The following is a 15369-nucleotide window of genomic DNA, read 5'->3' on the forward strand; positions in this document are numbered from 1 at the left end:
ATAATCTTCTCTCTCCTGATTCATTTATCAAATAAATTCAGAGTATAATTTATACATATCACCCAACATGGTACACAAAACAAACTTAATTAATTTACCATTAATTATTTTGCATATGTTATAATTGAAATATTGACTCAGTTGAACTTATCAAGTTTTTTCTTTTTTTGGATAATGATAAAAAAGAAAAAGCAAAGAAGGTGCAAATTGGAAGGAAGCCCAAATTTATAATACCAAGGCAAAAATTTGGTTTTTTTTTCGTGTAGATTACATTTTCGATCTTCTGTTCCAAATTATAACGGTTAGCTTTATAATCGACACTACGGACAAAAGTTTATCCTAGACACTTGGAATTTGAGCAAATAGTTAACAAATGCTTTGACACCTCTAGACTGGAGATCGCTCGATCTATTGCCCCATCAGTGATTCGAGAGAGCAGGAGGCGGCAGATTCGTCAGGCAAACAAAATCCAGACATTTGAATTATATATATATATATATATATATATATATATATATATATATATATAAAGACAACGACAGTACACTACAGTCGGTGAAGCCGCTGGAAATTAAAAGCTAACCACGGTTATACAACGATATTTAATGAGTTCCTACATCACCAAAACTTGATCCTTGTTACAGTTTTTGGTACATTTAGGAATCAAAATAAGCCATTCCACGGAAAGGATGGTAGTAAGGTCCCTTACCTTTCATTTTTCGACAAGACTAAGGTATGCTTACTTGAACATAATTCTGTGAGCGACAAGAGTGAAAAAGAATATAATTATAGTTTTGTTCAGATAAAATATAACTTGAGGTGCAACACCATAAAACAGAAACCATTCTATAAAGACCTGCAAGATGCAAAACCTCAATGCAACAAGAAAAGGTTGTTCCCTACTAAAACCTTGGAACAACACCATGCCTCTCCCATGGTCCCTCCGTTGGGAAGCTTCTCCTTCCTCGACTGACAGTGGAGTAGTTTGGAGATGAAAGAAAACTTGAGGTGGCCAAAATGGCAAAACCACACTCACTGGCTCGCAAAGCATCACAAGTTAATTGGCCCAAGATTCACTCATGCGGGCAGTTGTCATCCGCATGGTAGATTCCATTTGCTAGGCCATTGCTATGTTCCTTTAAATTACCATGCTGGCAAGGTTCGGATGCCCTGGGACCATCGGTTAAATGGAATCTTAGTGTCGTGTTTTCAGAATGAATAGTTCTTAGCAACGAACCAAGCTGCCCGCACGAAGCAGCGATTAGTCCTGTCAAACATTTCATGAAAGAAACATTGAAATGAGACAAATTACAGAAAACAGTACTTCCGTTAGTATAGTTGAGTCATATATCTAAGAGCAGGGAATCCAATTTCCAAAGAAAACATGAAAAAAAATCAAGGTGGGAAACAAATTGCAACAGAAATCACAACAAAGCAGTAGAGTGAAAATATTGGAGGCCATCGCCTCGTACCCTGAATGATGGAATATTACAGTAAAAGACACGTCATATCATATATTGATCCTTCAGAGGCACACAATTCAGTCCATGTTAGTTTTGTTATTATGGAACATAATAATTCAAGAATTTGCAACAAATCAGTGAAACTGATTTATTGGTTGTTCCAGAGTCAGAGGCATCTGGTATCTAATAGTGTCAAAAAAAAGGCTGAAAAGCTAGTTTGTTGAATTAACATCCATATTTGTATCAGTATCGACAGGACAAGAAAAGGTTCAAAAATTCCAACAAGGATAACCATTATGCTTCACCAAAAATCTATCAATTTTACGATGACATAAGAAGTTGAGAACAATAAATAAAGTCGATCCTACCTTATAATGAGGCAACAAATTCTTCATAAATATTAATCATGAAACTCATGAATCAAAACAGTCCTAACAATTTCCCTATTCTTTATGTATGCGTTAATAATTGCTTATATTAAGCAAATCCAACTTTTTCATGAATCAATACAATATCTTTGTAAAAAAATATTTGTATTAGCTTATCATGAATACGAATATTTAAATTAAATCTGTTTAATATTTGTCATTTGAATTAAATATTTCATTTATTTTATAAAATGCTAATTGTAATGAGTAAACTATTTTATGTTAGTATCAATATGGCTTTAATGACAATTTTTCCCTGAAATACTAATTTATAATAAAAGATACTAATTTATATGTAATATAATCAAAGTATCAAACGCTAATATAAATTTAATACCAGAAGCCTAATGACCCAGTTCACCTCCCCCACCTACTGTCTGTGACAATGCACATCCTCACCTCGGCAATCAGCATTCAACAAACTAGAGGTTACCTCACCCTCCCTCACCCTTGACCAGGAGCTCCATCACACCTTGTGCAAGCAACAAGTCTCTCACACTGAATCGCTATTCCTCATTGATGCTCCTGTTTGCTGTCACTGCTCCTCTGACACATTGCACCTAGGTTTCCACTTGTTCTCACTTAATTCAACTAAATGTCATGATTTTCATTGATTCCTATCGGATCTTATGAGTTCTGGGACTTTGATTGCATTATTTATCTCCTAGGACTTCAAAGACATGCTCAAGAAATCAACCAAAATCAAATCAGACCTTTCTACTGTTACTCTCACTAAAATAGAAAATGAGACCTAATTCGGATCTGCTGAGTTGCATAACAGTACAACTTTGCACATCCAAAGTTTTTTAATTCATATCTTATGCACATCCAATGAATTTGAATTTCAAAGATAAAATCCTGTATCTGTAAATGCTATGGGAGGTTAACAACTAATTATCGGAGTTGATTGTCAACTTAGGGAAGCAATCAATTTTTGCATTTATATTCTTATTAGTTATTACTAACAAGAGTGGCAGCTGTACAATAAAGGGGCAAGTAGCAAGTGTCAAGCACAAAGAACATGACCTCAGACATTTGCATCCCTGATAGACAAGCTACTAAAAACATAGTAATGCAATGAAGATAGGAGAAAAATATCAAAGAGGCCAAAAAAAAGAGAGAAAATAGTGTGTTCTTTTTTCAAACAAAAGATAGAATGAGAAAAATTGGCCATTGGCTAGCTACCTATAAACCCTTGTCGAACACTCGATATATGTCCATGAACACAAATCCAATCTCAACATAAATACATAAAGCCATTGCCTAATGTGAATACATGCTTTCTCATTAAACAGTTCTGAATGAAAAAGTGTTAATTGTGAATTGCCAAAAGAAAAACACATGGAATCCATAAAACTCTCAATTCAGAACTCATTCGACAATATTACCAGAAAATTTCTAGATGTGGAGTTACCTAAGAAAAGAGCAGATGGTTTTCCTGGTCTAGATTTGAATTCTGGATGAAATTGTACTCCAATAAAATACGGATGATCAGGTAGCTCAATAATCTACATCAAAGAGTGTAACAGATAACAAAGCAGAATTTGAAGAAACATTTGAATGTGAGAATCATCTTCTGCACACCTCCATTCGCTTTCCAGTTTCATCTTTACCAACAAAAGTAAGCCCAGCCTTCTCAAATTCTGGGACCATATCTGGGTTTACCTGTAAAAATCAGAATCCAAATATTTAGTGTTTGTAATACAACATAATACTAGAATGTCATATGATTTAAATTTTAACTGACTTCGTATCTGTGTCGATGCCGTTCATCAATAAAATTGACATTGCCATACCTACACCAAAGGAAAAAATTAACAGTTTTTTTCATTCCCAGAAAGAAATAAAAAAATGAAAAATTTAAATTTGAAAAATGCAATAAAAGTCAGCAAGAATATCTGTGCTTACAGCGTTGCAGCTTTACAGTTGGTGATCACAAAATGTGTTCTCCTAGATCCAAGCCTCATTGTACCTCCCATATGAGTTTTTGAGCCCTTCAGATCAAATCCAAGATTTGTAAGGCAACAGAATCTTGACGATTCTGCTGAAAGTAACATATGAAGACTGACTCATTTATTTACCTCAGGCATGAAGATAATACATGGTGTCTTTGCATCAGGGACAAACTCTGTACTGTTTGCATGAGGTAACTTCAGGACAGAACGAGCAAATTCAATCACAGCGATTTGCATGCCAAGACAAAGGCCAAGGTAAGGCACTTTGTTTTCACGGGCATATTTAGCAGCAAGTATTTTTCCTTGCACGCCTCTGTCTCCAAAGCCTCCGGGAACAAGAATGCCATCAGCTGCCTGCATCAAGACATTGTCCATATAATTGAACACAAACAGCAAAACATTTGTCACATAAAAAGAAGGAAATTTTTTATCTAGAGTTAAATTTGAGAATTTCAAGGAAGTACCAACTCACCTTCAATAGATCCCATGCTTTTTTATGAAGTTCAGGTTCCTATATCAGAAAAAAGCACATTAAAGAAAGCAATGGAACAAAAAGGGATGAGAGTGGCAAGAAGGTAAATGAACCTCTTTTTCCATAGTTTCTTCAAGGTCAGTAGATGCTACCCAATCAACAATCAGTTTCTTGTGGCATGCAACAGAAGCATGCAAAAGTGCCTGATAAAAGGGTTCACAAGCTAATCAATAATAAGTTAATATCCATCAAGAAAACATGTGCGGGTATATTGGATGCTTAAAACTTGGTGTTTTATTCAGGTGGTAGATTCCTTGGTATTGCTGATGCTATATCCTTCTATGAAGCTTAATTGTGGGAAAAGATACTGCAAGCCATCACCAAAAGTTGTGACTTGGGAGTTACATGGGCTTTACCATCAGTAATGCAAACAAAGGTTTGAAATGCATGTATGATAGATGCGTGTCAATAAACAAACATTAGTTATTACACTCAAATGATCCCAGAAAACAGTAACAAAGGATGAGTTGTTAACAAATAATCATACACTTGAGACATAATAACCAAGATACAACAAAAACCTGCAACTTTCCCCAAAGGATGAGTCATTAACAAGGATTCATAATACACTAGATGCATGGTAACCAAGAGGCATAGGACACAAACCTGCCAATTCTTGCCAACTAATTACAGTAAAGGCACTCAAAATGATTAAAGCAGTCACTAGGGACATAAGCAGAAACAATTACTCCTGAAACAGAACTTGCTCTTCAGTTTTAAGAACTGGACAATAACAAATTACAAAATATCTAATGAAGAAACAAAATGGTACAATTTTACTAGTCATATATCTCACCTTCAAGACAGAGAGGTAAGAATCAGAAAGCCCGGTATATTTTCCAACCATCACAATTCTGACCTAAGGAATAAATAACAAACTCATTCAGTGATCAATAAGACCCACGAGTGCAGACTAGAGAAAAAACATTTGAGCAGAAGAAAGAAACTCACAGGATCCTGCAGAGTGTCGCAGATATTTGCTCTTCTTGTCCATTCATCCAACTGAGGCTCCTTAGCAAATCTGTATATATCAAACAACAAAGGGACAGAAAGAAATCCAGTAAGGTACCTTAGCAACTGAGCATATGATGATAATAATAAACTAAAACTTTTGGGTCCAAGATACAAACCCTTGAAGTTGCAAAACTTCTATGAGGGCTTCATGTGCCTTTTGCTTCTGCAAAAGGATGTTAAAGAACATATTTTGTCAGCTAAAAGAGCTGTGTGCAGAACTTGGAAACTCATGATATTGAGAATTATGGGGCCTACCTTTAATAGTAAAGGAATATGCCAAATATTAGAAACATCGTGAAGGGTGACAATATTTGATACCTGCAAAAGGTTCCGTTCATCAATTAGAGCCAGGGTTATGCAATATGCTTTTTATAACATCAAGATTTTAAGTAAAGAGCATCATGGTAATTTTAAAATACCGGGACATGACAGAATTGTGAAAGTTTTTCTTTAACATTTCCCTCCAATGGCTGCCAAAAGCAATGACATAAACAATAATCAAGAACCTTGATGAAGAGAGAACCATAATGAGGAGAGAGTGGATGACAAAACCTTTGCACTGCGGCAAGCAAGAATATTTGGTGTCAATCCAAGTCCTCTTAGACCACGAACACTATGCTGGGTTGGCTTAGTTTTCTAGATAGATGCACAAATGTATTTGAAATCATAAAATATTATCTATATTAGGAATTATTAATTATTTTGCATCAGTTAGGGTATGACAACCAGAGTAGCACTAATTTTTACCTGCTCACCAACTACGTTTAATACTGGTACAAGGCTGACATGAACCAGACAGAAATTACCAGGACCTGTACAGGAACGGATAACAAAGTATCATATCCTCCAACTAAAAAAAAGCTAATGTCAAAGACATCATAAACAGTAGCAGGTAAAGCTGGCTCACCAACACGGTAAGAAAACTGACCCAAAGCTTCAACAAACGGCATTGATTCAATATCGCCTGCATCGGCAGGGTATTGCCATTACTACCCATTCATGACATATAACTTCAACGCAAGTACATCTGTCATATTGTCTTATTCACCCTTTTTGAAAACCTTGAAGGAAAACATTTTACCTATAGTTCCACCTAGCTCTATGACACAAACATCAGCTGGTCCTTCTTTGCCATCCACAGGTACCATAGCTACTCGTTCAATCCACTCTTGTATGGCATCTGTAATGTGTGGAACAACCTAAAACAAAGAAATGATGACAGGGATGATGATTAAGAAAGCATCGACAGTTTCAATGACCAAAAGTTTGCTCCTAAGCAGACTGGCACCTGGACTGTTTTTCCTAGATAGTCACCCCTCCTTTCCTTACCAATCACAGACTGCCACCAAACATGACAGGAATCAAATTAAACTATAATAAGCTTACAAATAGAAAAATGAAATGCTGAAAGGAAAATTTGATGAGACATAGGCAAACCAGTGTTCACCCTGCAAACTTAACATAAATCAGTATACCTTGTATATAGAACAATAACTATATAAGTACCTGATAAATCTTCCCAGTTGTGATATTATTATCACGTGTTAATGTGATATCAACGAACCTTTCATAATTTCCAAGATCCAAATCAACCTTCAAACAAGAAAGTAGCAAAAGTAGAAGAATATCAACTGTAATATCTAGAAAAATAAAGTTGTGCTCATATTTGACAACCAGTTACCATTAGGAAAGGCTACTGTATCACTAAATCCTTAGTGTTAAACTAAGTGTAGAAGGCATATGTGAACATAGAAAACGTTTTACCTCGCCACCATCATCTAAGACAAATACTTCCCCATGCTCAAACGGAGACATAGTTCCAGCATCGGTGTTTAAGTAAGGATCTGCATAGGTTCAATTATCAGCAACAAGCAGAAGAGAACACGGGCATAGTAAAGGAATCAAGTAGCATAAAACCAAAAAAAAAGATGATAGTTAAAGATCTTTTCGTAGTAAGTATCAATAAAGTTGTTAACTAAAAAGTTAATAGCACATGAAAAACTTTTAACCCAAACTGAAAATTAAAAGTTGAAATGAAGATGCCTACGAAGATCGTGAAAGTTTATTTCCTCCAGTAAACGGGAAAGACTAAAGTCAGTCGGATCCATTTCTCCTGGTTGACCGCAAAGAAATCATAAAAGTCCTTAGTGAAAGTGGGCAAGCGAAGCAAACATTAAAAATTATTTATGTCGCCATTGGATTGACCCCTTAACCCCTTTTCCATTTTAAGGGAACTTTATAGCATCAAAAGGATTATTTGCGTGTCCTCGAGCATCTAAAGTGCGAATAAATCAACAGAGTTAAATCCAAAACAAAGGTGATGCAGAAACAAAAGAAGGTCAAAGTAAATCCAAGAATAAGGTGTCGGCAGTAAATAAAGAATGAAAAAGCGTGCCACTGGAATGGTAAAAGCGCCAATCGATTGCCTGAAAAAAAAAAAAAGTCTGACATTTATCACCGTGACGGATGAAAATACGAAAATCCGTAAAAACAAATTTGTAACACGACCATTAGGGATAAATACAAGACCACTTTTGAGAAACCCTACATCCACATCCAGACAAAAAAACTTTCCGAAAAATCTACAAGATAAAAAAAACTAAGTTCTGGATGGATTAGCAAACAAAGCCCGACTACAGGAACACGACAAGGAAAGCACGGGCCAAATCGCGGTTCCCGTTTATTGCTATTGATAATCACACCCCAAATGAACCTCATTTACGAAAAAGAGTTCTTCCAAAAAGAAGAGCGGACAGATAGATCAAACAAAAGCAGTCAAAGGTGATATGCATGTCGCATGCAAAACTCGTAAAGAACATCCAGTTTCTTCCCAGAAGATATAGCAATAACGGGAAAAAGGAGGCGATCCGGTAAGCGCCACCATTTGAGATGCACATATCCAGGTAACATGTTCGGGCGATTTGAGGGGGAAGAGAAAGGCAAGTACCGATCTTTATTAAGGTAACGCGGAAGCCGCATGCCTTGAGGAGGACCCCAATACTACTCGCCGTCACCCCTTTCCCCAATCCGCTCACTACTCCCCCGGTCACCAACACGTATCTCATCTTCTTTTCCACGAGAAATCCGCACCCGATCGAAGGAGCACGAGACGAGGAAAAGCAGACGAGTCCAAGATTCCGCGCTCGCTCTTCGTCCCTCTATCAAATCTCTTCTTCCCTGCGCTTCGTAAAAGTTCGGAGTCGCCGAAGACGATGCGAGGAGGCTGCGGAGGCGGGGATTAAATAGTTCAAGCGACCCAAAACCCTCCCTCCCGTCGGTTCCATCATTTAATATCTTCCTAAAATCATAAATTATATATATATATATATATATAATAAATAAATAATACATGTCCTACGGCACCCGGTTTTCAAATAGTGCACTCAGTTTGATATAAAATTTCGAATAAAATTAAATATTTTTAAAGTTACGAATGTCTTTTGATTAAAATTTATTAATAAATTTAAAAAAATTATATAAATAAATTAAAGAGTAAATACTATTAATTTGATATAAATCTGAATTAAAATCCTTGATAAAATAATTAAGTTTTTATTTTATTTCAATTTTTATTTTCTTGTAATCAAATATTAAAAATAAAAAAGATTTTTTTAATTTTTTATTAATCTTTTTAAATATTTTATTAAACCTCTAAAATTAAAAATAAAAATATGGATAAATTTAAAAAATCATAATGAATTTAATTATGTAGTTTTTAAAAAATAAATTGAGGTCTTTTTGTATGAAATTCTTTGATAAAATAATTAAGTTTTTGTTTTTATTTTAGTTGATTTGATTTGTTTTGATTTAGTTTGATTTGATTTAAATAAAAAATTTATTTTTTATTTAAATTTAGAATTGAAATAGACAAAAAGAGTATTCTAAGAATTAGGCGTGTCACTTTTTAAAAAATTTAAAAATCAAGTACTCTTTTGGAGAAAAAAAATGCCAGATGTAGGATTAGTACACCATGTGACACTTTTTCTCTCTATTTTTTTTTCTTTTATTTTCTTTTTAATATTATAAAAAATAAGAAAAGTAGGAGGATATTTGTAGTTCTTATGTCAAATTGCTAAGGAGCAACTTGCTAAGTGGATGGTTATTATCAAGTTACAAAGAGATTTGGATAGGTTAACTAATAAGGTTAAATAGAACTATATTAAAAAACTAACTTAGTTTTTTTAGTTGACACTAGTATCCCATTTACGTCGATTAATTCTGAGATGACCTGATTCACCATGAGAGCTATAAAAAATAAGGCAAGGGATAATTTTAAAAAAAAGTAAAATGTGTTATTTTGAATTGAGTGATTATATTTGCCCTCGTAAAAAAAAGTCATATAAAAGCACTTTAGTTTTGAAGTAATATTTGTGAGATCTCATAGAAGGTGAATTTTATAATTGGAATTAGTAATAGAGTTTAGGGTTCATAAGCTAAGCATATCATCGACTCCTAATTGTTGGGAGATTCCACAATTTGGTTTGGAACCAAAAGTTCAAAATGTCTTTTTGGCATAGGAGGGATCTATTAATTGAACATAGTTAGAGGGCAGTTATGTACTTCTTTAAGGGTGTGACGATTATGAAAAAACTTCTTAGGGATTGTTTTTAAAAGATAACTAATTAAGTTTCATGCTTAAAAAATAATAAAAAAAAAGTCACTCAAAAATAAATATAAGATATACATTTTAGTATTTTTTATAAAAAAAAAATATCCTAAAACATATAATTTAATAGAACCTTAAGCAGTTAAAATGATAACTCAGTTACCCTACTCACTTATCTATGGATAACCCATAAGTACTTACTATTAAAATTATTATTTTATAATTCTCACTTTCTTTACATATGATTTGAACAAAATCTCATTTCTAAATTCTAAATCTTAAATTTGAAAAAAAAAATCAAAAAAATATTGAGTTAATTTATCGTATCAATAGGTGTCCATAGATTGTCCATAGATGGATAAGTAGGGTAATAAGATTGCTTAATTACAATTGATAAAGAGTGATGTGAATTAGTAGCCTAAATTGTGGAGAAAATTACTAATATCATCTTTAATAATGAGTGGTGTGAATTATTTTGACAAAGATATCTATAAACTACGTATTAATCTAGCATTTTTTTAGTTGTTATATGTTTATTAATTGTTTAAAAATAGCTTATTTTTTGTATAAATATTGCCATTCTAATTTTTTTCCCAACCACGTTTCAAATTATGCAAATCGTTTTTCAAAAAATAAATAAAATAAAAGGGGGTCCCACTAGATATTTTATCTTAAAAATATCTTTACTTTCAACATTGTTATAACAACTATAATTAGCTGTTACAAATAAAAATAAATTTATAATTATTATTTTAATTATTAATTATTTATTATAAATATATTATTAATTATTTATTATAAATATAAATTCAGTATATAACACCCTATTTTAATGTGTATTAACAATATAATAATTATCATAAATTAATTATTGGGCTAAAATATATATATAATTAAATTATGAATAAATAAATAAACATGTAGAATAAAAGAATTTTTTTTCCTCAAACCATGTAAGTAGAGTTTTTATTAAATAGTGTTTGTGTTGAAATTGTACCATTTTGGGTTGGATTCAAATTTGTTATATGGACTAGATTGATTCTAATTACTTAGACTATAATTGTAATATATTAACTTGCTTGGATAATATGTGGTTGCTATAATGTTGTAGGCTTACTTCAAGTATTATTGTATCAATTACAACTAACTACGCCACTGTATACTAACTAATACAATATTATTGTAATATTATAGCAGTTACTAGTTGCTAACAGTGTGTACTAGCTAATATAATATTATTATAATATTATAGTAGCTATTTAATAACTTTTACAATTGTGTATCAGCTACTTAGGTAGTTGCTATAATTATTTTAAGTAATTTTAATTAATTTAAAATAATTCTGATGAAGTTTAAATTATTTTGATCTTGGTAAATAATATTTTGATATAATAATATTCAAAGTTTAAGATTTAAAGTTTAAGGTTTTAGAGTTTATTAGGGTTTAGCCACAACTACATAGCAACTATTCTAGTGTTGTCAAACGGAGCAACCATGGCTAGGTGGATTGACCCATCAAAAATCCGTCATATGGCGAGGTGGGTTAGGCCACTATCTTGACAGACTGAAAAATCTCCAATCCAACCCAAGGTGGGTTACGGGTTAGGTGGGTCACCCACGAGTTTGTAAAAAAATATTGAAAAGATTGAAAATTTTAAGTTTGTGTTGTGGTTTAGGCGAGAGTCAAACCCACGAGCCCATTGAATTTTCTACTTTAATTTTAAATTTTGAAAGAAAAAATCTCAACCTGCAGCGACTTACGTGGTTGCGGACCTAGGTGGGTAGGCCCACCCGGACTAGTCTTAAAATGAGTTGATAAAATTTCAACTTAACTTAAATTTTTTGATGAGCCGAGGTGGACCAACTTGACAAGCCTAACTCAAATTGATGATTCTAAACTACTTAAGTAACTACTATAACTATGTAGGTAACTTATTTTAATTGTTTTAAAATAATTTTGACTCATTTAAAGCGATTTGGATGAATCTTAAATAATTTTGTCCAAGTTAATAAAGATTATTTTGATATAATAGTACTTTATGTATACTAATTTTGATTAAAATGAAATAGTAAAATTTTTATATTATAGCAACTATAGACTAATTGCTACATGTTGTAATAATTATCGAGTAGTCAATAATGATAGAAACTACTAAGTAGTTATTACAACAATATTGAAATAAGAGATATTTTGGATATAAAACATCTCATCTCATGGGTTCTCTTTTAATTTTTTTATTTAAAAAAGATGTCTTTTTGACAATTTATATAATTTACAGCAGCACCCTTTTGATTTTTGTCAAAAAAACAATAATTATACACCTCAAAATCTCAAATAAACAATTATTACTTAGCAATAATTACCCTACTAGTGTATGAGGGGAAATTTTAGAGTCTTATGTCAAATATATTATTATAATATTAATAATAATAATGAGGGTTCAAAATGTGTCTAATAACGAATAAAAAGTCACATCCTATTTTGCCAAATGTGAAGGCATATATTCTATTCTTATTTTTTGTATGTTTCTTCGACACACTTGTGTGTATCAATCGTTCGTGCAACTTGTCCTTGTTTCACATGTAGTCCCAATTTCTTTTTTGTTTCTTTTAATTTTTGCTAACTTTAACATAATCTTTGTGAATAAAATAACAAAAGTGAAGTGTTTAATGGTGGAATTGAAATATATTATTCAAAGTCTTCTTGGACTTTTCGAAATCAAGAAGATTATCAATTGGAGGAAAAGAAAAAGTGGTGGAGGTCCATTTGTAGCTCCCATGAATGGCTATTTGGGGACCAAGAATAATTCTTTCTTCCATCGAAAGCAAAGAATTAAGTTCTCTTGTCCAAGGACTTGAAGACAAGCTAGCCATGCAAGGATTTTATGTTAAAGTAGGCTTATGAGGAAACTAATCCTTAAGTTTTAATAGCTTAATTTTTTACAATTGGTTGTTAGGGAATAAAGTATAAGTTTTTTTTTTCAAACTAGAATTGACTTGATAACTTAAACAATTGTTTGTTAGGGAATAAAGTATTTGTTTTTCAAACTAGAATTGACTTGATAACTTAAACAATTGGTTGTTAGGTGTTTAGCCAACTAGAAAAAGAATTCAGTAGACTATATATTATATATAGTATTATTGGATCCAACATTTATATTTTTAAACTTTCAATTGACTCGACTAGATTATGCTGATAATTGAGTAGAGCGAATATTTTCAACTTTGTATAAATGAGCATTAGATCACATTTTAAAATTATAAATTGTTGGTTGATGGTTTAAGCACCAACGTACTTAATTCTACAACACATTATTTTTGTGTTTTATTATGCTCAAGTGTCCAAATCCTTGTTAGAAAATATTCCACAATCTGTCAGAGATTTATTGTGTTTGATGTAGTTTTCTTAAATAAATTCTTCCCCCTTCAGCTATGCTTTGAGGTTATGACAGACATTTATTTACTAAGATACAGTGATAGACCGTGATCACTACCAAGCACGAGTCGATCGTGATGAATTGAGTTTGTACCCGAACTCTATCATGGGTAGACCGCCGAACGAGTGCATGACAAAAAGAAGAAAAATGAGAAAACGACGGTGGAAGGATTCTATTTTTTTCATAGTAAGTCTATTTATATTTCTGCCCAAGGTCTTAGCCTTTTTATATATAGAGCTGTCAAACGGATCCACCTATGGTGTGGCGGGCCGATCCACCAACTTGGCGGGTTAAAATTTTTTTAACCTAACCCAACTTAAGGCGGATTGTGGGTTAGGCGAGTCAAACCATGAGCCTATCAAAAAATAAAAAAATATAGAAAATATTAAAATTTTTAAGTTTGAATTGTAGTTTAAACTGGTCAAGTTGAAAATTTTAAGTCTATATTGCGGTTTAAATGAGTCAACCAACTAATTCATTGAATTTTCTCTTTTAATTTTAAATTAAAAAAAAAAGTAAATTTTTTCAACTTACGAGCCAACCCACGTGGGTCGTGGGCCAACCCATGCAGGTCGCTAGCCTAGGCGGGTCTACTCACCTGAACCCACCTTAAAATAAATTGATAAAATTTCAATCCAACCCGATTAAATTATTCGACGGGGTAGGCCAACCCAACGGACCTAACCCAAATTGACGGCTCTACTTATATATAAGAGCTCCAACCTTTCGTAGCAGTAAATTTGAATAAAGGTTGAATCGCTTGAGTAAATTTTATCCTGATTGGTCTGGCATGTTAGTACCCAGTGGAGTTTTGATGTATGATCAAATAAGTCTGAAATTAGATCCTGATTATATTTGATACGTGTGTTTAAGTCTATAGGTACTTAGGAGAACATACGTAATCCAAATGGCCATCCTTGACAGAAAACGTAAGTGAGTGAAAAAGATGACACGTGAGAGGAGTCGACGGGCTCGGAGCATCTTAGGTACGAGGAGTTACGGAAGATACCCGACGAAGCGAAAAGGACGCACGGGAGCGAGCTGGAAGGGCTCGATGTATATGAGGGACGAGAAACTGAAAGGAAGACTACACAAGATGACCAAGGCAGAACAGAGGAGAAAAATCATCAACACTAGATTGACCATCCCAGGCGCCTGGAGCTTATCCAGGCGCTCAGACTTTAAGCGCCAGGATCTATTTCGAGCGTCTTAGAATCCATGCATTCGAATCCATTCTAAGCGCTGGACACCCATTCCAAGTCAGAACGAGTCGTTACTGAGATGGATGAGGATGGAGTCCATATCAGCGAAATCTAAGTGCTTGGATTGCTTCCAGACACCTGAATCGTAAGAAATCATCTAGAGTCATTAGGAGACTGTTGTTAGAGTAAATTGGGTTCGACGAATCCAAGTGCTAGGAAGACTTTCAGGCACCCGGAACTACCACGTCAACACAACGGTCAAATCGAAGAAAAAGCCATAAATAGACTGAAGCTTGAAAAAGAAAGCAGACACTTGATTTTAACTATTTTCATTTAGTCATTTAGTATTTTACGCTCAATCGTTATACGAGATTTTTCTACCTTTGGATTGTTTCCAACGAGGAGATTTTGATTAGACAAACAGTCTTGCTAAATATTTACAAACTTCATGCAGACATTAATAACATAGACAAAACGCAAGTTAAACCCTTTACCCAACATATTAAAACAAACTTTGATTGAACATGACCACTTAATGCACGATTGCACTAACAATACAAAACATACTATAAAACTAATTTCATTAGATGGAACCAAACTAAACCAAATTAATTAAAAAACAAAACAAAAGTTGAAATTGTATCTTAAAGCAAGATAATTTTCTAGCATTAAGCAACAAATTAAAGTAAATTTTTTATTTATTATTTATATAATATAAATATGATAAAATTT

General features: G+C 33.2%; 1 protein-coding gene across 1 annotated transcript; it reads right to left on the bottom strand.

The window, feature by feature from the left end:
- Positions 1–798: 798 nt before the first annotated feature.
- Positions 799–8564, bottom strand: LOC141826224 (uncharacterized). Its single transcript, XM_074713475.1, has 21 exons — positions 8340–8564; positions 7157–7236; positions 6899–6985; positions 6681–6731; positions 6474–6591; positions 6300–6356; positions 6140–6204; positions 5945–6028; positions 5812–5862; positions 5648–5710; positions 5509–5555; positions 5330–5399; positions 5175–5237; positions 4432–4521; positions 4319–4357; positions 3973–4200; positions 3800–3885; positions 3639–3687; positions 3476–3556; positions 3306–3399; positions 799–1267 (listed from the first exon to the last, which is right to left on the bottom strand). Exons 1-21 carry the CDS (start codon positions 8455–8457, stop codon positions 1074–1076), a joined length of 1815 nt encoding a protein of 604 aa, XP_074569576.1. The 5' UTR covers positions 8458–8564; the 3' UTR covers positions 799–1073.
- Between the last annotated feature and the right edge of the window lie 6805 nt (positions 8565–15369).

The sequence above is a fragment of the Curcuma longa genome, chromosome 4 (genome assembly GCF_044706935.1).
Source record: "Curcuma longa cultivar G26 ecotype Majalengka, Jawa Barat chromosome 4, ITB_CL_G26_1.1, whole genome shotgun sequence".
NCBI lineage: Eukaryota > Viridiplantae > Streptophyta > Magnoliopsida > Zingiberales > Zingiberaceae > Curcuma > Curcuma longa.

Coding starts and splice junctions, on each gene's coding strand:
- LOC141826224 (XM_074713475.1), bottom strand. CDS start 8,457: ATGAGATACGTGTTGGTGACCGGGGGAGTAGTGAGCGGATTGGGGAAA. Junction 3,557..3,638: donor GGCATCGACACAGATACGAA/GTCAGTTAAAAT, acceptor TGATTTTTACAG/GTAAACCCAGATATGGTCCC. Junction 3,400..3,475: donor AAACTGGAAAGCGAATGGAG/GTGTGCAGAAGA, acceptor TCTTTGATGTAG/ATTATTGAGCTACCTGATCA.